Source organism: Ammospiza nelsoni, chromosome 21 (assembly GCF_027579445.1).
Source record: "Ammospiza nelsoni isolate bAmmNel1 chromosome 21, bAmmNel1.pri, whole genome shotgun sequence".
Lineage (NCBI taxonomy): Eukaryota > Metazoa > Chordata > Aves > Passeriformes > Passerellidae > Ammospiza > Ammospiza nelsoni.
The window spans coordinates 11,071,170-11,097,787 of record NC_080653.1 but is presented as its reverse complement, the minus strand read 5'-3'; the positions used below and the strand labels follow the sequence as shown (position 1 = coordinate 11,097,787).

The 26,618-nt window shown below is 49.7% G+C and overlaps 1 protein-coding gene across 8 annotated transcripts in view; it reads left to right on the top strand.

Moving 5' to 3' along the window:
* The first annotated feature begins 12,439 nt into the window (after positions 1-12,439).
* MSI2 (musashi RNA binding protein 2) overlaps positions 12,440-26,618 on the top strand; it is a 197,129-nt gene continuing 182,950 nt past the window's right edge. For all 8 annotated transcript variants that reach the window (XM_059486767.1, XM_059486766.1, XM_059486761.1 and 5 more), the window contains exons 1-5: positions 12,440-12,521; positions 12,693-12,733; positions 12,861-12,942; positions 13,309-13,393; positions 17,527-17,568. In XM_059486767.1, coding sequence (XP_059342750.1) covers positions 12,460-12,521; positions 12,693-12,733; positions 12,861-12,942; positions 13,309-13,393; positions 17,527-17,568 — 312 coding nt within the window. In that variant the 5' untranslated portion in view covers positions 12,440-12,459. The remainder of the gene's footprint in view (positions 12,522-12,692; positions 12,734-12,860; positions 12,943-13,308; positions 13,394-17,526; positions 17,569-26,618) is intronic.

The following is a 26,618-nucleotide window of genomic DNA, read 5'->3' as shown; positions in this document are numbered from 1 at the left end:
CCACTGAAAATGGACTTGCAAGTGCAGGAAGTGAGAAGCAAAGTTCAGCATGATTGTTAGAGGCAACAGCCAGAGAGGTGTGAATGAGTCAGGGAAAATGTTCCTGTTGAGATGGTCACAGTGTGCTGGGATGCAGAGGGCTCCCCTGGCTGAGGAGCTCTGGCTCCCCTTGGAGTCCCAGCACTGCTGCTGCTCCTGGCAGAGCTGTCACATCCCAGGGCTGGCTGTTTGCAGGGACAGCTGAGCTTCCAAGCACACAAGCTCTGACCCCAGATTCAGACCATGCTCATTCTCCTCTGGACCCCGGGACACTTGCCAGTGGCAGCTGAGGTGGCACAAGCCCCCAGAGGTGCCCGTGTCAGGCTCTGTTTGCCCAGGTTTTGCCCTTGAACAGGGCAGGATGCTCAGGGTGAGTTTGCACAGGAATGGGGAGGAAGCGCTTCCCCTTGCATCTGCTGAGCACCCCAGCCCCAGGCTGAGTGTGCTGGACCCCCACTATTGGAAATGGGGGGCAAAAGCACTTGTGAGCCCCCAGCTCTCCCATGTGTGAGAGCCATACAAATCCAGGGGCTTTGTCAGCAGCTTGACCTCTCGGGCAGCGTTCTGGCTCTGCAGTGAAGAGGTGCCCGCGTTCTTCCCCTTGCCTGACTCCTCTGTAATGGAAGGGCTAAATGTTCATTACTTCTTCTGTAGCCTTTTCCACTTGCCAATCAAACGTGTCTGCTTGGGTTTTGTTTTGTTTCCGTGTTGCTGGGGCTGTGCAGGACGCTCCATCTCGCTGTAATTATGGTTCCATCATTGTCTTGGCACAGAAACATCTGCTGTCTCCCTGCGATCTCCACTTCCCTGTTTCTTTGGAGAATTTCGCGGATCCCGATGACCTTCTATTTTCCACGGCATCTCAGTGTGCGCAGCTGTTCCTCTTGCGTTCCCCTGTCTCCCCATCTACCTCTTTTTTTCCTATCAGCATCTCCAATGCATTTGGAATTTCAGCTCATCTGCTTATCAAATCAATATCTCGCTGTCGCCTCTGCGCCGCGGCCGCTGGGAATGCAGCGCTGGCCCCCCACTGCTGGGCTCCTTCCCTCTGAGCACAGACATACCCAGCTCAATTCCCCTCATTTCCCCATTCCCCAGCTTAAAGTCCATTTTCTCAGGCTTTTTATTTTGATTGTGTTGTGCCCTTTGGCTGTCTGGGTCTGAGGCCCATCCGAGCTGCAGTGACGTGCTGTGGGATGGATGGATGGATGGATGGATGGATGGATGGATGGATGGATGGATGGATGGTGTTGCCACTCAAGGTGATGTCACTGCTGGTTTCTAATGACAAACTGAGCAAAGTTGGAGTGTGTGAGGAGAGGAGCTGTGCTGGGGCAGTGAAGAGACTGGAAAATACAGGCTCAGCTGCTGATTTTGTGTGACCTTGTTGAAAGAGCGTGGGGTCCATGAGAGTGACGAACAGAGATACTTCAGGTTTTATTCTGTTCTGGCACCTTTTATTATTAGGACTTTATTCATATACCTATTCTCTTAAAAATATTAATTAAAAAATCAGTCCTATAGCTGCTGCAAAATGACTAATAAAACACTGGGATATGACAGGACCTTAAATCTCTGCTTTGCCCTCTGCCTGAAAAGTATGTATCCTAATTCTCCACCTTCCTCTTCTGTCTCACCTGCCTGCATGGCAGGACCCCAGCCTGGCACAGGGCACTCCATGAGACTGCAGCAAAATTAATCCTGAAAATATTAAAGGCACATGGATTTTTTTGTTATTTTAGTCCCCTTCAACCTATGGTCTGTGTACATCTGAGATAAGAATATCCCATTCCTGAAAGGTTTTACAGAAGCTGGGCACCTGGGAGGTGTGACAGAGGAGTGGGGAGCAGGTAGGGAACTGGTGGAGGTAAGGAATAACCTCATAGACGGATGGAAATAACAACATGTTTGCATCACAGCTTTTCCTCTTTCAGGGCTGTGTTTATGCAGAGCTGGGTTTTATACAGATCTGCATTTCATGTGGGTGCTTGTACCTAAGTAGGGCTGTGAAATCATGGATTAAGGGTTCTAGTCATCCAAAAGGAGGGATGTGGCAGTTGGAGTGGATAATGACTCCCTGATTGGGGAGGAGAAATGCTCCCATGGAGATGGGAAGCAGCAGGTTTGGTGAGGACTCAGCTCTGTATCCTCACCCAGGCAGAGCTGTCGGAGCATCACCAAGAGCAATTCCTGTTCCCTGGGGGCAAGGCCAGGGCACCTTTCCCTGGGCTTTTGCCCCTGTACAGGGACAGGTGCCCAGGAAGGCACAGCAGCAGCCTGGCTCCAACACAGGGCTCAGGTGTTGGGCCAAATGGGGATCTGGAATGGGCCAAATCAGAGCAAACGGAGTGGGAATTGCATAGGGAATAAGTATTAGGGGGAATAATCTGCATCACTTAACGCTCCAACAACTCTGAAATAATTGGCTGTTTCCTGGGCATATCCAGAAGAGCTAAAGTGTTCTCCCTGTTGCCTTTTGCCTGGTGATCTTCCAGAGACCTGATTGTCTGCCTCTCCCTCACCCTCTACCTCCTGGGCCCCCCTCCCTCAAATTTCTCCCAGAGTTTGTATTTTTCCCCCAACAATGTCTCTAAAGAATCTCAAATGTGTAACGTGTGTCCCAATGCCTGGGTTTTAATAACGTGCAGCAACCCCCATCAGCACAGGCAATTTCACATTCAACACATTATTGCTATTTAAAGCGCCGAGGTATAAAAATGATTGGCAATCCAGCTCTGCCAGCCTGCGCCGCCGCTGCCAGATTGTGATTTTTAATATTGGCTGCTCTGCGCAGTCGTTCCCTCACCTTTGACTTGCAGATTTCCCAGCGTCAAAATAGCAAAATCATTTTGGGTTGTACCAGGCACATTGCTTGCTGCTGAAAAGAAGCAATTATCATTAAATATCCCCCTGGCTGGATGTACACAGACACACCCACACGGGCTGGGGCTGCTCCGTGTTTCCAGCCGAGCCTTGCTCCAGCTTTGCAAATATCCCTTACCTGAGCTGCTGGATTTTGTAGGGTGGGCTGTGCATTGTGACATTAAACAGGGGCCTTCCTCTCTTCTGAAAATACCTTTTCCCTCTTGCTCCCCACAGCAGTGGAGGAGATGTTATGCCAAATACACCTGCTCCAGGCAGCTTTTGGGACAGGAAAGAGGAGATCTTGGGGAAATCCTGATGCCCTGTGCAGATGTGGAGTGAGCAAAGCCCTGGGAAAAGGCGGCCCCTGGAGCCAGGGAGCAGTGGCAGCACTTTGTCACCATATTTACACTTCCACTTGCCCAACACGAGGCGTTTGGCTCTCCTCCACTGGCGGAAGGGATTAGCTACTTCATAACATCTAGACAAGATAATCTCTCCAATTTTGCTTGGAAGAAGTCCCTGACAAAGAGCAGCAAAGCAACAATAATGCCAGATGAAACAGTAATTGAGTTTGCCTTCTTATTACTTTCTCAGCTAAGTTTGTGTTGGTTTGAATTTTATTTTGTTGTTGTTGTCGGTACAGAACAGCAAAACACTGTCCCTAAGCTGATTCAGACCAGCAGAGTCCCATCTGTGGTGAGCTGCAGCCACACAAGGAGGTGAGCAAAGAGGGGAGGAGGAATGACTGCAAGAAGTTCTGTGCAGTGTAAGTAATGCTACACACTCCATCCTCACTGGAGCAGGGCTGCTCTGATGGTGCATCACAGTAATGCCCCGCAAGAGCCACAGAGCTTTAGTGCTGCATCAATCCAAAATGGCCTCAGCCAGGAAGAACACATCCGGGAGCCTCTGCCCACTCCAGCTAGGTATTTTTCAGTTTCCCCAAGGTTTTCCTTCCCTTGAAAGAGCACCCTAGTATGAGATAGCAGGAAGAATAGCTGCTGGGCTCCTGAGGGCCTGCCGGCGCGGTTCCCCAACGATGCAGAGAGTTCCATTTGCAAAGGTGAAGCTGAGGTGCTCCCGAGTGCCCGCGAGGCAAATGTCACCTCCTGGAGCGCTGCTGGACCGTGGGCTGGGCACGGCTGCTGGCTCAGCCCAGACAGCCCCAGCTCAGCACCTGCTCCTGCAAAATTGGGCAAGCAATGGTGCATGCAGGAGGCGTTTGCTGGCACTGTGTTATCCCACTAATATTTCAAGGATAATGTGAGAGGCTGCTGTCAATCCTGGCCTCAAAGCAAAACACATCATCCTTGTTTCCTGTCTCTGCTCACTAAATGATAGCCATGTATATTTTTAAGGGGATTGTCCTTTGGATTCTTTTTATTTGTCACCCAGTATCAAAGCTCTAAAGGTCACATTTTTCAAGTTCTTTCCTTGGAGCTTCAAAGACTATACATTTACTTTAAACAAAAACTAAAAACCTGGCAATTTTAGAAAACCACTCCACACCCAGGGATTCGGGAAAGCTCTAAATATCACTGCCAAAGCCCAGGGCTCTCAGCTCAGCTTAAGAGCAGTTTGCTTTTGCTTCATTATAACCAGTCTGTAAGTGTATTTGCACTTAGAAATTGCACGTTTGTAATTGTGCCCGTTTGTAAGCAAGCTATGAGGGCCCAGTTCTTATTTCAGGCAGTTAAATGTTTGGTCCTGCTCACCCCATCTCCAGGCTCTGACCCACTCTGGGAGCACAAAGGCTCCAGGTGGAGCAGGGATGTCACTCAGGGCTGTGGCAGTCACACAAAGCACACACAGGCACCGGTGCCAGTCTGACCTGGCTGGGTGCCACCTCCAGGACAACACGTGGTGCCCAATCTGGCACTGAGCAGAGGGGAGGGAGTTGGTGCCTGACCCAGCTGAGAGCCTTCAGTGCAAAATTAACCCATCAATGTAATTTGGGTAAGTCTGAAGTGGCAGAGTGACTTCATTACAAGGCAGAGCTCCATGTGGGATCCCAGCCTTTCTTCTTTCTGTGTCTGGAGCCTGGAAGCCACTTCTGCTGGGCTGTCAGCTGGGCCTCACACAGGCTTTCATACAGTTCTCAGTGTGAGCCTTAGGCAGGTAGATGAGCCTGGAAAGGAAATGATGGACCTAAAGATCTGGGTCCAGCTTAGAAGGAAGGAGGGGAGCATTGTTACAGACCTGTCACCCAAAATCTCTTTTGGATCTTACTCTCCTGACAAAGCTTGTTCTAATTATTTGCATTGCTTGATCTTGACATCAATGGAAATTCCAGCTGAATTTTGGCCAAGAAAGGACGGGTATGTCAGGGCCAGTTGCTTAATTATGTTTGCAACTAAATTGCTGCAGTACATCTTCACTTCCTCGAAAGTCATTTTCCTCTGCTCTTTAATTTCATAGAACAATATGAAAGACATGAATCTTCATGAAACTCCTCTCCTAATGCAGCAGAGACTACACAGTGTTTGCAGGCTTTGCTTTTCATCACAAGAGGTCCCAGGGGAGGTTCAAGGTAGGATCCTTGCCATCCCGGCTCAGCAATCACAGAAAGCCAAATAAATAAAACAGGAAGTTGGCAAAGCCCTGATTCAGCAAAGGCAGATGCACAAGTTCAGCATTAACCTCTGCTTAGAATGATTTGGAACAGAAGAGTTAATCTCATGGCTGCCCAAAAGTCAGACCAGGGATCCAGGGCCTTGACAGTCAGTATATCAGTGCTTTAAATCTAGTGGGAGAGGGTGCTTAAAGCTGAGGAATCTCTTAAATATGGGAAAAGCACTTTCCCTGGTAGGAGGTTGTAACTCAAAGAATGGTTTCCAGTCCGTGGTGAGATGTAGTAGTTGGGTGTGACTGTGGCAAGGCACCGATGCCCTGAGCATGGTGATGTTGGATCGCAGGGGAGGCTGCCATGGCCCCAGCAGCTCCTCCTCACCCTCATCCCTCTCATGGGGAGGCCAGAGATCCCTGGGCAGTGGGGAAGGCTGGGGACTGGAGGGTGTCAGGGCAGCAGCTCAGCCAGGGGCTGCAGTGCTCCCCCTGCTCACCAGCACCGCCCTGGTGAAGCCTCTCGGGTGCGGGAAGGACAGTGTAGGATCGGGGTAAGGGCCCGTGTGGATCAAAACACCCTCCCGAAGAGGGATGCAGGCTCCGCCTCTGGGCTGCAGGGATGCCACTGGGTCGGAGCAGAGGCAGGGAGTGCAGGACGCCGCCTGCAGAGGTGAGTTTGCGGTAGAAACGTGTGGGGCATCCCTGGAGGAGGGAGCGCGATGCTCGCCAAGCCCGCCCGAGCGGCGGGACGTGGCTCCCGCAGCCCGCACAGCCCGGCTCCCTCCTCTCCGTGCTTATCTGATCTGCACCTCCGTAATGATGTGGTTAGAATTGAATTATGGTGCTTTAATGTAGTTACAGCTACATTTCCCAGGCACATTTCTTCCTGACGTACAATGCTGGAATTTAGGATGTGGCCGGAGGCTGTGTGTGACTCCTTGTCTCCCGGGCTCGCTGCAGCCTTGCCACGGGCTGTGCCAGGCCCTGGCCGGAAAGGCAAACCCAGGAGCTCGAGCTGAAAATCAGCGAATGACATGGAAAGCCAGCGAATTGCATTAAAGGTGAGCCCAGGGTGAGAGCCCTGTGTGCAGGGAGTGAGGCTCCTGCCTGCACATGGCCGGGCATGGCTGGACAACAGCTCCTGACAAGGACAGCATCCCACAGCTGGGTCTGTTTTGTCCTTGTTTTCCAGCTGCAGGAAAATACCTTCAGATATCCATGGAGGAAGGGGTGATCTTTAGCCAATACACATGGTAGTGGGACTGTGAGGGTTTCGTGCCCATTGAAGATCTGGGCCGAGATAGTCTAAAGACCCATGGAAACTTTCTTGCGCCGTATGTCCTTTGATGCGAACTTAATGGCCATGGAATTTGCTGTATCAGCAATAAGAATCATTTGATTAACTGGAAAGGAGCAAAGTAGTTAACTCTAAAGTCAGACAGGAAATGATGGGTTTGCCATTTCCATCATGCCAGAGGTGCAGGAAAGCCCAAACTCCAAAATGTGAGGGATCCCCACAATCTCCAGAGTGGGAGCTTTGCTTATCAACCTCTCAGGGTGTTTTCATCAATTCTGATCTGCCTGTTGTTAATTTAGAGCGATGGTGTCCTCTGGGGAGTGACTTGTTTTTCCTACCCCTGATTCAGCTCCACACTTGTGAATTTTAAATGCATGTGCATATATAAATGAGTGTCTGTATTTATCCAGATCCTGCCAGCACATGTTTTGCAATAATTCTCCTTGGATGCTCTTGCTTTCTCCCACAGTCGATTTTTTTGAATGACATGGAACTGATAATGGATGTGGTTTCAGTGTGATCGGGCTGACTTGTCTCATTCCACCTCTCCTGCTTTTGAGCAAGAATGTGAGGACTTGCTGTGTCCATTTTAGATTCCGTCATGAAAGGAATAATTGAGATTGAGATTCTCAGTCACTCAATGCGGAAGGTCAGGGAATTAATGCTGTGTTACACCAGACCATTCATTTATTGGGCCTCCTTTTTTTTTCCCCTTAACTGTCTGTAGAGGAAAACAAATGTGGCTCAGAGAAGGTAACGCATCTTCAACACCGTACACAGCCCCAGCCTCTGATAATACACACTGTTTATCTTTATTTTGGGGGTGTTCCAGGGTAGTTTTATCATCGTAATTGATTAGTGGCGACAGGGAGAAAAAAATCCAAGAGTAGCAGGAAGAAATGATTCCAGTGAATCCATTGACTCAGTGGTAGCATTGATCTACTTCTGGGAATTATTTATAGGAGAAGATTCATAGTTAATAATATTAGTTTGGACTTTGGGAGCAGTTCATCAGAGGCTCTTAAAGGCCTTTGGTAAAAATTAATCAGGGAGAGAAATAAGGTAGACAGCCTGGTTTCAGGAGAGGGAAGGAAATGGGATTTTTGGCATAACTCCGTCCACTCCAGGATGAGAGACAACGCAAGGGGTAACTTGGGGTGCTTGGATCTGTCCAAGTACAGGAGTGAGAGGCTGGGTTTCCAGCTGCTCTATCAGACAGCAGAGCTGGGGAAGTCTTTGGCAAATTCCCCACCAACACCCTCCTTCAGGTGAAGCCAAGGTGCCCACAGGACATGACCCCCCACATCCAGCAGGAAGAGCTGCCCAGGGACACCACAAACCCTGCTCTTCCCCTTTCTCTCCTCCCTGCTTTGTTTTTGACTTTAACTTAATTGATCTGTATCCTGCAATCCTACCCGCAGGAGGAATGACACATCTGAAAAAAGCAGGAGGATTTGTTTAAAGTGAGCTGCTTGGGTTTTTCGCTGTGTGTATATATAGAATTGCCTGGAAGTAGTAAATAGAATTAAACACTGTGGTTCTGAAAAACAGAATTCTCAGGGCTGTCTGTTGATTTCAAAGCTGACGAAAACAAAGCAGGCTTTGAAATCTTTCCTTGCAGAGTTTCCCCCTCCTCCCTTATCATATGAAAGATGGGCCTGATAATATTTGGGTTTTATTCTTCTTTTGAAACAGTTGAAAAAAATGCTGTTTTTTCAGTTAAGATGAAAATCACGATGTTTTTAATAAGGTCAGTGTAATGTCTTCATTAGCAAATGCTGAAATAATTTGATGCAGATCTGGAACTTGACAGGGAAAAACTCCAGTGTCTACCCAAAATATAGAGCCACGTTTGCACCAGGTGTGAACCAGTAGTGCTTCCCTAAAATTACTAGTTCTGGGATAACCTATTCCTGTTTAGGGACTGGCTGCTGTGTTTTTAGGTCACTCCCTCCTGCGCAGCCAGGCTCAGTGGTTTTTGTTTGTTATCCTGCCTGGCCCTGGGCTGCTGAGAGCCCCAGGGCTGGGCAGTGCTCATGGGCATTGGGTTTGGTGGTTTCCTTTCAGCTGATGCAGCAGGTGGAAACAGAGGGGCAGGCAACATGGGAAGAGGTGTAGAGCTCACGCGAGGAAACGCAGGTGACATTAATGGATGGGCAGCCTAAAATGAAATAAAAAATATCCAACGCCCTAAGTCTGCACTCTGCTGAAATTCTGTCTACAGATATCACAACCAAAGCTGCTGAGTGCTGTGCAGCTAAAAGCCTGTCCTCTGTTGTGAATCCCAGGGTCACACAGGAAGTCTTTGCCCAGCTCTTTGGAGATGTGGATGGTACCCAGACAGCCCTGACCAGTCTGACACCCCAGAGCCTGAAGACATCTCTTCCATGCCTTGTGCTGTGTCTCCTCCCTCCGAGGCAGGGCTGGCACAGCCCCTCACCTGGTGCGGCTCTGTGGGTAACACCCGAGGCAGAGATGCACCAAGAACACCAATTGTTTGCAATGACATATTCTGCATTTTAAACGATCTCTGACTTCCTGGCAGCTCCCCAGCATATCACCCCCTGGAATTCTGTCTAAATAATGTTTGTCAGGTGAAGGCACAGCTGGGCAGCAGGCAGGGCCCTGCTCCTCGCTGGGGACCTCGAAACCCACCAGCCGATCAATCTCCACAACCTGCTAAATGATAGATGGAATGTAATATAGGTCATTATTCCTTCCCTACGCGTGAAAATGAATTATTCAGTAAAGATTTAGATCCTTTTTATTATGACACTGAATTTATAGAGCATACAACACATAAATGCAGATTCCTGCAGCCCCAGATAGATGAACTCATTCCCCAGGCAGCATGAGGTGGATGCAGCCCCTTGGCATTGCTGCACAGCAAAGACAGGATGTCCAAGGAACACACTGCAGCCTGGGAGATTGGCACCTGCCACCTTCCCTACCTGGAACAGCATTCCCAATCCATGCCCACCTGGTTTAGGAGCCCAAGATCTCTTCGTTTCAGAAATCAGGCTCTCAGGGCCCATGTTATCTCCAAGGAGATTTGGGGTCTCATGTCACTTTGGCCTTATAAATGCTGATCTTAACAAACTCTGCATCTCAGTCTCTGATATGAAACAGGAGTTGTAAAAATTGAAAGGAAATTGTTGAGGCTAAAACCTGCTAATGAGAGTAGGGGCTACGTGAGTATGCGGACAGGTGTGATTGTCCCAAATTCCTGTGTCCTGCAGAGCCACCATGGAGGATCTGGGCTGGTTTGAATCAATAGCAGTAACTTTCCTTGTTATTGGACTAAATGCTTCAACTTTTAATTGTGCAGCTAGGGAGAATGTTATCCCTGGCTGGCAGTTACAGATGTCAGCTTTGCAGTTCATTAGCTACTTCCCAAATTCCACTGGGACTTTGGATTTTTAGCATGAACATTAGAGGCTGGAGAGGAGGAGAGCAGAGGGCAAGCCTGCAAACTCTCAGTGGGTTGGATAAAAATCCGGGATTGGGGCTGGAACAGCACCTTTGGGGCTGGGTGCTGTCGATTGCTGCCAAAGGAGCAGGACAGCAGCTCCTGGTTTGTCACCCCTGGGCTTCAGGTGCCCAGCGTGTCCCCAGAGCATCCCTGGTGCCGTGGGTTTGGCTTCTGCTGTGACAGCAGAGTGCTCAGAAAGAGCAAAACCAACTGAACAGATTGAAACTGGTCACATCCCTGAACCCAGCCTCAGCTCTGAGGGAGGTGGAGAGAGAATGTACTGATAAAGTCTTCCCAAAGCCGTTTGACCTGCAACGTTCACTGATGGAAGGGATAGCAGTGGAGATTTCCTTTTAATATATAGCAATCAAAATTTCTTTCTGAGCTGTAAGCAGCTGCACTGAAGTTCCTTCTGTCCATCAGCACAATCTGTCTTGTGCTTGTTCATTCTGGAACCCCTTTAAAATTCTGCACCACTGCCAGAGAGATTAAAGGGGTAATATAACCCCAGGAACCGCTCTCCTGACTAGTAATTTCCCGGTGATTATTACAAGAAATAGCTAAGATCTAAAGGAAGCTCAAAGCGGGAGAAAAAGACTGTTCTTTAATCCCCCCATCCATTTCCTTTGCACCTTGGTGCTGCTCACCCTGCTGGGGCAGGGTCGGGTCAGTCCCTCTTCCCTGCCCGCTCTGGAGGAGCAGAGCCTGCCCCACTGCTGGGCCAGAGTTCAGCACTTCATGGCAAAACAAACCAAATAAAGGGAATTATATCCCGTTTTACAGTGGTCAGCATCACAGCATGAAGAGAGGTGTTTCTCCAGTGGGCCTGACCTCCCAGCCCTGCACACATCCATTTATTCCCACCTTGTTCATTAGTCCCTGCTGGAAAGTACATCCACGTACTGCCCCCAGCCCTAGTGAAAATATTATAATCCCTGAGCTGGAAATAGTTGGCAATCCCAAAACAGCTCTTGCAGGCTTGGCTGCTGAGCTGGGAGGTCTTTGGGTGGGAGGCACTAGGTGCTGAACAGGTGGAGGAACTCAAAACCCACTGATGTCTCTGAAAATTTCCCGAGTCCCTAAAATTTAATTTTCCTCCCCTGTACATCCAGCAGGCGTTTCCCAGCCCCTGGAATTGTCCCCTGACACCCGGCTGGGCTGTGTGGGGTGAGGAGCAGAGCAGGGGGTCGGCAGGAACAGCCAGTTTCAGCCAAAGGCCACCCCTCGTGAGGGTCGGGGGGCCCGGGCAGGGTGTAAGGGGCCCGGGGGTACAGTCCCATGAGGGGGGAACAGTCCCATGAGGGCAGTCCCGGGGCACAATTCCGGGCTACAGTCCCGTGAGGACAGTCCCGGGGTACAGTCCCGTGAGGACAGTCCCGGGGTACAATTCCGGGCTACAGTCCCGTGAGGACAGTCCCGGGGTACAGTCCCGTGAGGACAGTCCCGGGGTACAATTCCGGGCTACAGTCCCGTGAGGACAGTCCCGGGGTACAGTCCCGTGAGGACAGTCCCGGGGTACAATTCCGGGCTACAGTCCCGTGAGGACAGTCCCGGGGTACAGTCCCGTGAGGACAGTCCCGGGGTACAATTCCGGGCTACAGTCCCGTGAGGACAGTCCCGGGGTACAGTCCCGTGAGGACAGTCCCGGGGTACAGTCCCGTGAGGACAGTCCCGGGGTACAATTCCGGGCTACAGTCCCGTGAGGACAGTCCCGGGGTACAGTCCCGTGAGGACAGTCCCGGGGTACAATTCCGGGCTACAGTCCCGTGAGGACAGTCCCGGGGTACAGTCCCGTGAGGACAGTCCCGGGTGTCGCGGACACGCGTGAGGGACGGACGCGCGCGGGGGGGGCGGGAGCTGCGCGGGGAGGGCGCGGTGACGTCACGGTGACGTCACAGAGGGCCACGCGCCGGCGGAGGCCCCGCCCCCGCGAGGGAGGGCGGGATGGAGGGAGGGGAGGATGGCGGCGGGGGGAGGGAGCGCCGGCGCGGCGCTGAGCTAAGCCGATCCCACGTGTGACGGATCTGGCTGCTGCCCCAGCGCCTCTCCAGTGAGATCCTCCGGTAGCGGAGGGAGGAGGAGGAGGAGGAGGAGGAGGAGGAGGAGGGGGGAAGGGAAAAAGGGGCAAAGCAAGCGGAGCGAACCGAGCCGGAGCCGGGCCGGGGGGGGCGGGTTGGGCGGGCGGGGGGGGTTCTCTAAGGGGCTCTCGCTCGGCGCGGCCATGGAGGCGGACGGGAGCCAGGCTACCTCGGGGAGCCCCGGAGAGGCGCAGCACGACCCCGGGTAAGTCGGCGGGGCGGCGGGGGCGCGGAGCGCGGCGGCGAGGGGCGGTCAGGCGGGCCCGCCCCGCTCCGCGCCGCTCCGCTCCGCGCCCCTCCGCCCCGCCGGGAGCTGCCCCGTCAAAATGGCCGATCCCGCACCGGCGCTCAACTCCGCTCTGCTCTCTCCCTCCAGCAAGATGTTCATCGGCGGCCTCAGCTGGCAAACCTCACCAGGTAACCCCCGCCCGCCGCCCCCTCCCCACGCGTGTCCCGCCTCGCGTGGGCCGCGTCCCGCCGGCCGGGCCCTGCCCGCGCCCCCCCATCCCTGACCCTCCTCTCCCTCTCTGCTCTCTCTCCGCAGACAGCCTTAGAGACTATTTTAGCAAATTCGGAGAAATTAGGGAGTGTATGGTCATGCGGGACCCCACCACCAAGCGCTCCAGGTAAAACCGCCGCCCACCCCGCTCGGGCTGACAAACTTCGCGAGTTGCGGTCGGGGCGGGTGGACCCGCAGCCCCCGGTGCCGGCCCAGAAGCCCGGCCCGCATCCCCCCGCACGCGTGGGGCGCTGCGGGAGGGCTCTCCCCGCCCGCATCCCTCCAGCCCGGAGCAGGAAACAAAGCGGCCGGTGGAGCCGGAGAGGGGCCGGGGGTCGGAGCCGGCCGCCCCTGCTCCCGGAGGCTTCGGGGGAGGGCGGAGGAAGGAGGGGGACCCAGCGGTTTATTTTTATGACTTCTCCCTTTGGCTCTAATTCTCATCACCACCCCCCCGCCACCCCCCCGCCATCCCCTCGCTCTTTGTCTCTCGCAGAGGCTTCGGGTTCGTTACGTTCGCGGATCCGGCGAGTGTAGACAAAGTCCTGGCCCAGCCGCACCACGAGCTGGACTCCAAGACGGTAGGTGCTGCTGCGGGGCTGCCCGCCGCCCTTCCCGCACCCGCGGCCGCGACCCGGCCGCTCCGAGCCCCGCTCGGGCCGGTGCCGCGGGCGGTGCCAGGCTGTCATTGAACCGGGACCTTGCGTGCCTCGGCTTTGCCTTTATATTTTTTATAGACTCTGCCTTTTAACTTGCCAAAAGCGGTAACTTTCTTTTTTTTTTTTGAAATCGGAATTCACCCATACCGACCGCTGGCTCCTCCCCCGGCCTTATATTTTATTGAGCGGTGACATTGAAAAAGCTGTGGAGTAAAATACAACTTTTTTTGGTGTTGGGCTGCGGCATGCTTTCTGCAGGGAACTTTGTGATTCTTTTGATTGATTATTTATGTATTGTTGAGCGCGTTTCAAGGTGGGAGTGACTTACTGTCAAACCGAGAAAGCTGCTGCTCGTGTCATTTCCCAAAGTCATTTTTGGAGAGGTCCCCTCACCTGTGATGGCAGGGCCCCGGCGAAACGCACGCGGTAATTTATGGGAAGCTCCGCCAGAGCTGGAGAGTGGATGTGGTAGAGAAACACAAGTCCTAATGTGTTGTTGTTTCTCCAGAGCTTTTTGCTGCACTCGGTCTCCAGTGCATAATGTAAGGAAAAAAATGCTTGTGAGATGCAGCTGATTTTTTTTTTTTTTTTAATAAACATTACATTTTTGGTTTTTTTTTAAAACAAAAATTCCACACCTCAGTTTGCCCTCTGCCCCAATGTGGTGCTTTCAGTGTTGGGTCAAACAAAAGGTGTCGGGCAAGTGCAGCTCTGGGCCCTGTGTTCTCCCTGTGACCCAGGCCAAGCAAAAAGATGAAGTTTTGTGCCTCCTACTTGGTTGTAGTTTTGAGCCTGGGCAGAGCTGGGAGGGGAGGGGGGAAGGACACTGCTAGAGGTCATCAGTGCTCTGGTGCTGCTGGCTCGGAGGGGGCTGTGTTTGGGAAGGGAGCTGTCTGCAGAGACACGCTGCTGGGCACATCGAGCGTGCTCCTTGCTGTCACTGGGGTTTGCAGGCGGTGTTCTGGGGCTTAAGGGGTTTATTTTAACCTGAGCCTGGTGTTAGGAGCAAGCCTGTCTCGGTGCTGCAACATCTCACGGGTGCCCGTGTGTGCGAGATTATAGTTCAATGAAGAAAGGGAGAAGCAGGGAGCAAACGTGAGGATATGTTTTTTTTTAAATGTAATTTATATGGAAACAAAAAGCTTAAAGCTCTTGTAGAAGCAGGTGGAATCTAGTGTTTTAATTCGACCTACAGATTCTGCTGGGCTTGCCTGAACACGAAGCCCATGCTTTCACATGCCTTAATAATTTGATTTTAGGTTTAATCAGATATGGTAAGATAACTGATTCAACCGTGCTCCTGAAATTAAACTCACCAGACTTTTCATGTACAGCTATATTCTCTATGTGTTTTTAAAGATAAATTTAGATAAGAAGAACAAAGGCAAACAGTATCTTGAACGAGAGTTTAAAAAAAAAATCATGGGAGGACACCCTGTCATATTTCTGGCTATAATTAGGTCCTCCCCCAGCTTTTTTCTTGTATCACAGTCTAGTCCCTGCAATGTATTAATTTGCTCTTCTCTGGGGGAGGGGTGAAGAGCTTCACCGGGGCAAATCTGCCTCGGTGTTGGTTGTGTGATAATGATTGAATCAATCCAAATACAAAACTGACCTTAGAATCAGTAATTCAGCCTAAAAGTGAAGCCCAGAGCCCGGCAGGTCCTTTCAGGCATGTATTTGTAGAGTATTGTAGTAACTGTTGTGCAGTATAACAAGGCATTTGACTCTGTTTCAACGTTCAGCACAGGAGGCAGATCGGTTGGGTATTGGCATGGAAACGTCGCTCTTGTTTACAGTTACGTTAAAAGCTTTGTTTAGGTAATGGCCATTCATATCAGAAATAGTATTATAGTCATTTCCTAGAGGACTTGTAGATACAGTAAGTAGAATTGTACCTAACTAACTAATTTTTTTTTTTTTTGGTAGAAATTTGGTTTTTTTGGTTTTGATTTTTTTTTTTTTTTTGTTTCCTTTTTGGTTGTTGTTTAAATAGTTGACAGGGTTATGCAAAAGGTATGGATTTGCCACATTCGTTGCTAGTGTTTGTTTTCAAAGGCTGGTGATGTTTATGCAAAAGGTTGTGGGAAGGAAAATTCAGTTCTTTTAGAAAATCTGTCGCTGTGGTGCAAGGGACTCCATGCTCTTTGAACTGACCTTCAAAAATGAATGTGTTGCTTTGGAGTTTAATGACTCTCCCAGCTTTTTACCAGCAGGACTTTGCAGTGATGTCCCTCTGGTGGGCCTGGTGTTCTTTGGTGGGAAAACCTGTAGTTTTGGAGCAAACATAGAAAAGTGCATATTTTTCCACCTTTGGGTATTGCTGTGGAAAATCCGTACCTGTTGTATTTCCCCAGTAGACAAATGCCTAGTCAGTGCTGAATATATTTGTAGATAATGTTAATCTCTATGAAAAGGTTAGCTCTCTAGATAAATAATTTTACTCTTTATGCTTTTTGAACAATAAAATGGCATGTAATCGCTCATTTCTCAGGTGTGTCCTAAAAAAGGTACAATATTTGTATCTGATAGAGGCAAATCAGTTTATCAGTTGCACATCAAATGTCTGCGGTATTTCCCATTTTGACAAATTAATTGAGTAAAACTGCTTTTTAGGAGAGACCCGTGGTTATTTAGCAGTGACAGGAATATTTATCACCGCAGGAATAACAATACCAAATGCAAACATCTCCTTTTCCTCAGGGTTTGCTTGAGGGGGAAGAAACACAGCAAAAGCCAGTCCCAAAGTCTACAAAAGCCCGTCCTTCTGAGTGTGCTTAACGCTGCCGGCGTCAGTGGCATCACTTGGTGGCACAGGCAAGGACAGCACTGAAAGCAGTTGCAGGTTGCACAGTCCAGGCAGGATCCAGTACTTCAGAACATCCTTTTCCAGGCCCTTTTTGTGGAAGATGTCTGCGTGCAGGTGCTGCTGAGAGCCAGCAGTGAAGGCAGCAGCGCACGGGCGCTGTATTGCGATTTAGGGGGGCTGCTGTTGGCAGGGCTGGTGGTTTTGTTTACATCCAGCCTCCAGACACCACCGGGTGCCGTTCCTTTGTGCCTGCGGTGGTGCCTTTTTGGTTTCATGTAATTTTTGAATGGGAGAGAGGAGTCCCTTTTTAGAGATGACCCCGTGGAAGTTGTGTGAGGTTGCAGAATTAGCATTTTGGAATGCAGAGGGGACGTGCTAATTCATGCAGCGCAAGGGGAGCCAACGCTGCATCTTAAAACAGGCCAGGGGGGTAAAGCAAGGATTTTTTCCCCCCCTTTCTTTTTGTCTGTGGTGACGTGTATGAACATGGATAGTTTGAGTAAGTCCTTAATGGAAAACCTTGTTTAGGAAGTTGTTTACTTTTGAGTTCAGTGCGTGTATATTTCACACACATGAAACTTGTTTGTAACTTACTCCTCTCCCTTCCTGCCCCATCCCAGAAATGCCCCTTTGGAGTTTTCCATTGCTCACTTATTTTCTTTGAGAGTGAGTAAATCACATCAGTTGGGTATATTATTATGGAGGAGACCCTAGTCCTTCAAATATTTCAGTTTTAATAATTGAAATGTGAATAATTTGACTTTGCTTTCCTTTTTTGTATGGTGTTGCTTGTCAGTTAGCAAAACAAAGCAGAAAAAAAGAAGTAACCCCAAACCCAAGTGCAGGAAGGGGCAGGTGTCAAAGCCACCAAGTTTTGGTCAGGAGTGCTGGCCCTCTTTCTGTGCAACCTCTAGGGCATGTGGATAGTCCTCAACATGCAGTTCTGGTGGTAGAGGCAGCACCCAGAGATTGATCCAGAGCTCCCTGAGCACCCATGGGGATTGCTGCCCAGAGGATGATGGAGGAGAAGTGCAGGAGAGATGTTTTCTTCCTGTCTTCCCATCTCCCCACCCCTGCCAAACTCCCCAGACTGTGACCTATCATTTCCAGAGTAGCTCTGGATGACCCGGTGTGCTGAATTGCAAGCCTGAGAAATGAGGGATTAATAATTCAGTGATTTAAAATCAAAATAATGTGAAATGACAACCAAAGCTACCCTGTTGATTTCCCCTTTCTTTTTCCTCAGATTGACCCTAAAGTCGCGTTTCCCCGACGAGCACAGCCCAAGGTAAGTAGGAGGATCGATAATAGGATTTCAGGCACACAGAGAATCATTGTTGCCAGGCAGTTCGGGTTTCAGCCGGGGAATTGGCAATGCAAGCTTTTAAAGCTGCTGCTGCAGGGGGGGTCAGTGTGTGCCGGGGGCCCCGGAGCCGCTCTGTGTCCGTGCAGAGCTGCTGGCTCGGGCTGGGCAGCGGGAGCCTCAGCCCCGCGCCGGGCGGCTGCTCTGGGCACCGGGCTGGGTTCGTGGGCAGTGCTGGCATTGAGTGCAGCCTTCGGGCTTGTTTTGAGCTGAGCTTTCAGTTCTGTGCTTGTGATGGATGGGGATCTATCTCTGCCTTCATTGTTTGCAAATTTCCTTTTGTGTAACTCGAGAGATGTGTGCGGAGTTGTGTGCAAGGCTGGCATGGAGAGTTCCTGGTGAGGCTCTGGGGGCTGCTGGCTGTCCTGTAGGAGCAGGGGAACACAGAGCTGGGAGTGTCCAGCTGGTCAGGCTGGCCGGAGCAGTGGCCTGGCCGCCAGTCCTGGCCGTGGCACGGGGACACTGCAGGGACAGAGGCTCTTGTGCCCCTGCACTCCCTCCAAATGCCACTGGTGCCATTTCTCCTGCAGAAGCTGCCCGTGGAATACAAGTGATTGTTGCTCTTTAGGTTGTGCCTAATGAAAACAAATCAGTTTCAAAGCCAGACTTGCCGCGTGTGAATTTTGAAAGCCAGAGGCTGAAAGAAAACTTTTGCAATTGACTTTTATTTTTAATTTGTTTTTGAGAGTCTATTGGAAAAAAACTTAATTTAACTGATGTATGGCACTTGTGTACACACTTGTCATCTTGGGTAACTTCAGTCTTCTGGTAAAAATGGGAGAAAAAGGCTGCAAAGTTGTACATGCAAGTCAATAAGGAAGAGAGGTTTAAAGTTGGTGGTGGGAAACTACCTGACCTGCAGCCTGAACTGTTATTGCATACAGCTCCTCACGAAAGCAAGCAGTGTAACTGGGTGTGTTGAACCATGATGTTAAGTATTGCACAAAATAGGCATCTAGGAAAAACCCTGTGTCATTTCAAACCCCCAGGCATGGCACACGAGAGGTGCTGGGGAGCTCTTAAAAAAAAAGAGAACAAACCCCAACAGCCTACTCGCAGAATTTTAAACCAGACTAATGTAGGCAAATGTTTAGAGGTTCTTCTCTTCCTAGGACATATCTAATTACTAATTGGTGAATAATAGTGTGCCTGGCTTGCTTCTGCACTGAGCAAAGAGTTTATAGTGTGTGGGGCTTGTGGCTTCTGGATTATGTTGTTGGATTGATGCCATCTGTAATATACAATTTAAAGTTAACAGAATTTTGATCATGAGCTTGATGGGCCTATCCTCCTTCCCAATACCTTTTAAAGGTTAATTTACATTTTAAACTGTCTTCAGTGCCAGTTATCTGTTTCTACAGTGTTATTTGGAGAAGTTTGTAATGGGCACAACAGAGCTGTTAAGCTGTCCCATGTGATTTCTTCTCTAACAATTAAAAAAACGAGGACATGTTTTGTGTCGAGCATATTAGTGAGTTAAATTTTTGTGTTAAAGAATGCAAAATCAGGTTGTATTGACAAAGGGGATTTTGTTTTTCTACACGTAGGGGGTTTTTTCCCTTGGTTTTTGGTAACAGACATCTTTCAAGCGTGGGGCAAATGCTGGAATGGACATCAAATTCCACTCTTAGCAGGAGCTCGCTCTCTCTGGAGAGGTCAGCAGTGTCTGTTGCTGCTTTTTACACAGTTGTCCTTTCTAAAGTGTTGGGATTTCTACGGGGCACTTGAAAAAAATCTGAAGATTGAAAACAGCCTGATTTGGAGACTGGAGAAAATCAGAAATGCAATGAAGAGCAGATTTTACATCAATTATGATGTATTATTCTGGCAAGCGTTTCGTAATCTGAATATTTTGTTTTCTGTTTTTTTAATTAGATACTGAATTAAGGTTTTGGACTTTAGTTGTTCATTTATCCCAGTTGAATAGCAAATGCTCAGCGTTAAAATGTGACTGTACTTTAGTCTAATTAACTAGCTAATGCTTGGGTCTGTGGAGATTAATGGCATTTAATGAAATGTCTCTGTCTCTCTAGGTGCAAGGGGAGAATTTGTTTTTTGTTTTTGTTTTGATTTTTTTTTTTTTTTCCCCCTGAGTAATCTTACTTCCTGGTACGTTTAGTAAAATGGGGATTTGTTTGGGGTTTTTTCCTTTTCCTGTGCTTTTCCTGGCAGTGATGGGGGCTGGGGTGAAGCAAGGCTGGGGGTGCATTCCCCCACCTCATCCATCCCTCCATCCATCCCTCCATGCCTGTCCTTACAGCTGATCTTTGCCCCTGCCTTTTCCAGCCCACACTCACTTGTTCCTCCCCTCCCGATCCACTGGAGCTGCCCAGCCCTGAGGCCCTTTCAAACCCCAGCCCGGTGAAACGCTTTATTTTGGGTTTTTAAACCGCATCTCTGCGGTTTGCCGCCTCTCTGGTGATGCAGATTGGCTCCCGAGCCGGCAGTGGCAGCTGGTAACAGCCCAGCGTTCTTCCCTGGATTCCTTAGGGTGACCCTGCACTCAGAAATCCTCCTGGGTGCCTCCCCTGGGTTACTGGATGTGGAATCCTGCCCTCCTTGGGAGGGCCGGCACCACTTGAAGCTGTTGTTTCAGGAATTCTGCTGCAGGGTTTAACTCCTTGGGCTGCTGGGGAATATATGTCTCCTTCCTCGGGGCTCTGTTCCGTGATAAAAATCTGCCTTGCTCCCCGTGCTGGAAGGCACTGTGTAACAGGAGATCATTTGTAACTCTGCTGACTTAACAAGTCCTTCAAACGCAGCACTGATGGGGTGCCAGTAGTTTTGTTCCCCCTTTTGAATATTGGAGACTACAATAATTACTGTTACACATAGCCTGCCATTTCTGATGTTCCCTGCTCTGTTAGGTTGGAGAATGTTTATCACAGGGGTTGGTGCAGGACTGTCCTGGCCCCTGTGCCCGTGGCCAGCTGGGTTTGCTGTCTGCCTGGGCACGGGGGCTCTGAGCACTTGGGCACATCTGGTACCCCCTGGGCAGGGGGCAGTGCCAGCAGCTCTCCCTTGGTGTGGGGCCGTGGAGCTGCCTGCTCCAGAGCAGCCAATGGAGGGCATGGCCTTTGGGGATAACACCCAGGCTAACCTGGGATTGTGTTTTAAAGCTAACCAGTGGATTTGGATGTCTGATTCCAATTAAGTTAGCTGTGGGTGGGGTGTCTGCGTCCCTTGGCTGTCTGATAAGCCTCAGCCAGAGTAGCAGGGAGAGATTTCATTCCAAAGCAAATGATGGACCTTGAAAATCAAGAGTTCTGTTTGTTTTCTCCCCTGCTTCTGCCTGTAAACTCCTTCAGGTTAGTCCTGCTACTTCACATCTTATTTTAGGTGTTTACTTTGAAGTTTCTTTTTTTTTTTTTTTTCTCGAAAGAGTGACCTGGACACAGTAGCAGAACTCAGGATTCTTCCTTTCCTGCCCACCCTTCCTTCCCCACCAGGCTGTAAAGAGCAGCAAGGTCAGACCTTTACCCAATGATTTTTAACCATTCCTTTTTGATTCCCCTGCATTTGCAGGTCTGAGTGGAGTAAGGGAGGAAGTATTTCCTGATCTTGACATCAGGCATGGATGAGTAGCTCGGTGATAATCATGGTACCATCTGTGTGCAGAGTAGTGTGAAGTCCTTCCCAGATGGACTGGGGGGTTTCTTTGGGTGGTCCATGGCCACTGTTTGGGTGTCTTGTTCAGCCACCCTCGATGTGGATCCCTGGTCCAGGGTAAGCTCCTGGAACCTGCTTCCCTCTGGCAGTGCATGGGCCTGTGGGAAAGTTGCAGAGCCCGAGTGAGCCCAGCCCCAGGCAGTGGAGTATCAGGGTTCAGGAGCCCTGCTCTGTGGGTTTGTGCTCTGTGCCGTGGCTGAGGCAGAGGGTGAGCTCTGTCCCTGGGTGTCACAGCCAGAGGAGAAGGGGCTGTGCAGGGCCTTCTATCAGGAACAGGAGCTGAGCTGGATTTCTGTGACTGCTGTATTTTGGAGATGTAAACATGTATTTCTTCTCCCCAATCACTCAGGTAGATTGTTCATGTTGTCCTGAATCCCCACAGACTGTCTTGTGCTTGTTAAAATGTCTGTATTTCCATTCTCATTGCCTAAGGATGCCTTTCATGTTAGGAATAGTCCTAATGTACTTTCCTTCCCTTTGACGTGCTGCTAACTAAAAATTAAAATTGAACACTGTCTGACCTGGGATTTTTTTTTAAAAAGGAGGTTCTACATTGCCTGTGTTTTCCTGAATTGTTAGATTATTTTTAATGGCATCTACCAGGTGACTTCTGTGCACTTGTAACTGCCAGGAAAGGTTCTGAGGTAGGGAGGTCAGGGAAATGGAAGGAGAGCAGCATGCATCCCCTCTGCTTCCAGATTGAGTACATCTCCTCTGCAAAGTGCTGAGCCTTTATCAGCCCGGGGGTAGGTCTACTAATGACTGATCTAAAACCATCAAATTCATTTATTTGTCACTGCCAGTGACAGGCCAGTTAATGCTAATGGATTCTTTTTTTAGCCTGTTGACTCTGGTGATAGTCTCATAAATGTTGTGAAATCCAGAGCATTAAAGGCAACTTGGAACTTATTTTTAGAGGAGAGCCACTGAAGCAGGGCAGGGTGGGGTGTGTGCATCAAGATGTATGTTGTGCTGAGAAGGAGCCAAGAACAATTCTGGTTCATTAAGCTCTACCTTGGGTCTTGCTGTTCCTGATAGTTATTTGACTTTTCAGTTGTACTTAAGTATTCTCTTCAAATGCATTTTGGGTCATGCTATAAAATGAGGAGAAGCTGTAAATAGTCAGTGATCTTAGGGAAAAACAGCTTGTTTCCGAAAATGGTTCATCTCAGGGCCTGAGTCTTCTCTGCCCCTATTGTGTGAAAGCACTTAAGCATATACTTAAGTTGGCATAAGCATGTGGGTAAGTGCTTTGCTGAATCAGCATGGGCTCAAAGCACATTATTAAATGCTTTGTTGAACTGTGAAGCCCGTAGCAGAAAAGATTAAAAGATTACTTTGTGTATTTGACAGTACTTTGTATATGGTCAGTTCCATCACTTCTCCTTCAGACAGGCAGTTTTATCTCTCTCATATTCCCCCCTCCACTGGAGGATCTCACTCACAAGAAAATACAATTCTGCTGTTTCCTCAAAAAACTGATTACAGGTCAGTGTGGCATCAGACTTAAAAAAAAAAGGTCATTATTGAAGCTTAATTTAGGCTCTAGCCCTGAAATCACACGTTCTGTTTGCCTTAGTCACTGGAATAATTCTGTAAACTATGTGAGCAGTGTTCAACGTGGCCTATGATTTTTACGATTACTGCTGCAGAAATTGTGGTTTGCTGAGTAATTTGAAAGTTACTGTGGAACTTTGTAGCCAGATCAGCATGCGGTATTAATAAGTTACTTCTAAACTTTGGCATTTTACTGCTCTCCTGTTGGAAGTATTTCTTCTCTTTTTTGAGTGCAGAGAAAATCTGAAGAATGTTGGGAAGTTGTTCTCCCCTGCTCAGTCATTCCCTGTGCTGGGACATCTGCAGCTGGGTGTATTGTTGTGACTGAGTAGGCTTAAATGAAGATTGGGAACTTTTATAAAGAAGGACCTTGCTAAGGCTTATGCAATTCTGCACGTGAGGAATGGTCCCAGAGACCTCAGTGAGCACAGTGAGATGCAGACAGGGCTCCTTAATATGTTGGTGAAGTGTAGGTGGCAGGAAGGGTGAAGGAAAAGAGGTATTGACAGCAGCAGAAAGTGCCTCTGCCCTGCCCTCCCCCAGCAAAGACTTGCATTAATTTCCCATTGACTTTGATGTACAATAGGGAAGAGGTTTCAAGCTGACTGAAGGGGCAAAGGTCCAAGAAAACTGCTGTAGCAAGAACTGATGCAGAGTGACAGTAATGAGGTGGCCTGGCAGGTGGGAGGGAAAAATGGTGGGGTGGGGGAAAGAAACTAATATCTGGTGAATTAAGTAGTTCCCAGGGTTGGAAGTTAAGTCCCCCTGGTTTTATTTTCCTTCGTGTGTGCCACACAACTGTGGGATGGAGCTGGGCAGGGCTCCTTGGGTCCTGGTGCAGCTCCAGCCCTCCTGGCTCAGGCTGGGTCCCAGAGGGTACAGAATTCCTCTGTAGTGCTCCCAAACCTGTGCTGTGCTCTTTTAATCAGTGTTTTGGTATTCCTGACTCAGAGCTCATCTTTATATTGTTCTGTGGGTCAGTTTTGCATCAAATAGAAGGTGAGGAGCACAGGGTGAAGAAGTGTTTTGAAGTTTGGATTTATTTAAAATAGGGACTGTGAAGTGCAGACAAGACTTTCAGCTTCTTGAATGCTGGTATAAAGAGAATGATTGCTGGATAGAGAGTCTGGGGAGGCTTTAACCAGTTGCTGGATGAAAACTGCTCAGGAATCTTCCCAAAGGGCAGCGTGGTGTGAAAGGAGCTTGCAAGGAGCTGGGTGTTTGTGCTAAGTCTCCGTGAATCCCACTGGACTGGGAGATGATGCTCAAGTCAGGGTGTATGGCAGAAGCTTGCCAGCTGCAAGGCCTCAGCACTGGCAGGTTTGGTGGTTGTTGCAGTGCTGGAAGAAGGTGTTGATGAAGGGGATGTTGCCAGGGATTGCTCTGCAGTGCTTGCTGAACGAGTGAAGCTCTTGTTTTGTTAGCCTTTTGGCTGTGTTATCAGTCAGTTCTGTTCAGAGCTGTGTTGGTGTGATTCCCTGCTCCAGCCCAAGCTGTGTGCAGGGCTCCATATGTACATGGAGCATTTATCCTTTTGCCAAAGGTTTGCAAAGTGCTGTGAATGAGTGTAAAGATGTTTCTTTGCTGGTGAAATTCTCCTACTTCTGCTGTTGTATTTGGCAGACCTGCAGAGCCTATAGAGCATGGTGTGTTCAATGAATTGTGGGAGGGAACAGAAAACATTGAAAAGAAATCCAAAGGTGATGCTGAGATGGGAAATACGATAGGAATTTTCTGAAGATGTGGGGTATTGCCTCACCTTTCGGGACTGCTCTCAGCCACTGTGTTGGGTGGTGTCAGGTCTTGTTCCCTGCCATGTCCTCAGGATCCTGAGAGATCTCTCGTGTGAGTACTGAGCGACCCCTGAGACCACTACAGCAGAAACTCTTGCCTTCTTGCAGGAGTTTCCTGTCCTCACAAAGTCTGTACTGTAAAGTGCTTGGGGCTGTTTTGATTGATTTGCACCAACATCTCATCTTCCTCCCCAGCCACCTTCTGTAGGTCAGCCCTGACACTCCAGCCCTGGACGGCTGGCCTGCTGAACACACACCAAACATTTAACTGTACCGTCTTCAAACACTGCCTGGTGAAAAAGCCCTCCTAAACCTGCTGTGGAAATGTCCCAGGCCCGCTGTTGGCTGGGATTGTCCTGCTGTTGGCTGGGGCTGAGAGCTGAGGAAGCAGAGTCGCTGTTGTTCAGACTCTGGTGGTCCTGGCACAGCGTGTGGGACCCCAAGCAAGGTCCTGGTGGGCCTGGTACTGGTGCTGCCATTGAGCTGGAGATGAGGGGTCAGAGGAAGGAGGGCAGCAGGGGATTGTGCAGAGATGCCAGCGTGGCACAGAGCTTCCTGCCCCCGGTTTGGTGCGGCGCTGAACGGCTGCTCTGTCTGAGGGGATGTTGGCAGCATCCCTGGGCTGGGGAGGAAGTGTGGGAGGCACAGCAGCACTGTGCGCTGCCAGCTCTTTGTGCCACTTGTCTTTGAGGGGTTAACCTGGGCTTTTTGTTGTTTTTAACGGCTTCTGACTGTGACATTGGTGAGGGAGGCCCTGCCTGGAGTGGCAGTGCTCCGGCAGGGGCTGTAACTGCTGAGGTTCCTGCGTGCGCCAGCACTTCCGAGCTGCAGAGAGGGGAAGCAAGATAAGGATGCACAGCCACAGCATGTGAGAGGGAGCTGTGAGTTATGGCTCATGCTGCTCTCGTGGCTGCAGAGCAGCCTGGGGGCTGGGGCACAGTGCTGGGGCCAGGGGGGAGCCTGCCAGAGGGCTGCCCTCAGTAACAGAGGAGAGGGGGAGCATGCTGAACTGCAGCTGTCCTGGGGGCCTCTGCCCCCTGATAAACCTTGGCTGCTCTTCCCCACAGCCATGCCAGAGGCTCCTCTGGGAGCTGCCTGGCTCCTTTGTGCCACGGGCTGTACCCGCTCCCCTCTGGGTGCCCATGGGAGGGATGGTGCTGTGGTGTCCCAGTGCTGTGCAGATGGGGATCCTGGCCTGATGTGTTTGCAGAGCTCTGGGGACAGGCTGCCCAGCATCCTGAGCCTCTGTCCCCCCCCGCCTGCCTGGGGACATTTCCAGCCCACGTGGGACCCCAGGGGTGGGTGGCAGTGGGGATCTCCTGCCACAGCACCTTTTGTGCTCCAAACTCCTGCCTCACCTAATCCCAGGAACTGGGATACAGCAGCAGGCTCTGTGTGACATGCCTGGCAATTTATGTATGAGAAGGGAGTTGTGATCATCCTGTGCTTTATTTTTTCCCCCTCTCTTTTTCATCTGGTCACAGCCACTATGTCATTAATCTTCCCGATCAAATACAATGATTATTGAAAGTCTTCCACAGTTATGATTCCCCCAAAGTTTTGTGAGCGTGGCTTTGATTTTGTGGCAGTCATAAGAAGTCAGTTTAGATTTGTGGACCTCTTTTTGTAGGTATTTCCAGTGGATATTTTAATAGAGGCATTTGTCTTCTCTCGATTAAGCATGTGTATGCAGTAGGAAAAGAATAAAATAGGGAATAGAAAAAAATATTAAAACAATTCAGTTACCGGTCCAAAAGCCTTAGTGCTAAAGAGCCATGAAGAAGCTTTATTGGAACTATAATTGCAGACATAAGCAGTGATTATCTGTCTTGGTGCCTTTATAGTCCCCATCACTGTCATCTGAACGCATGAAGCTGATGATAGTGTGAGCAGAGCATTATTCAGCTGGTGCTGTGTAATCCTGATCTCTTGCAGTGTGTGGAAAGTGACAGAAAG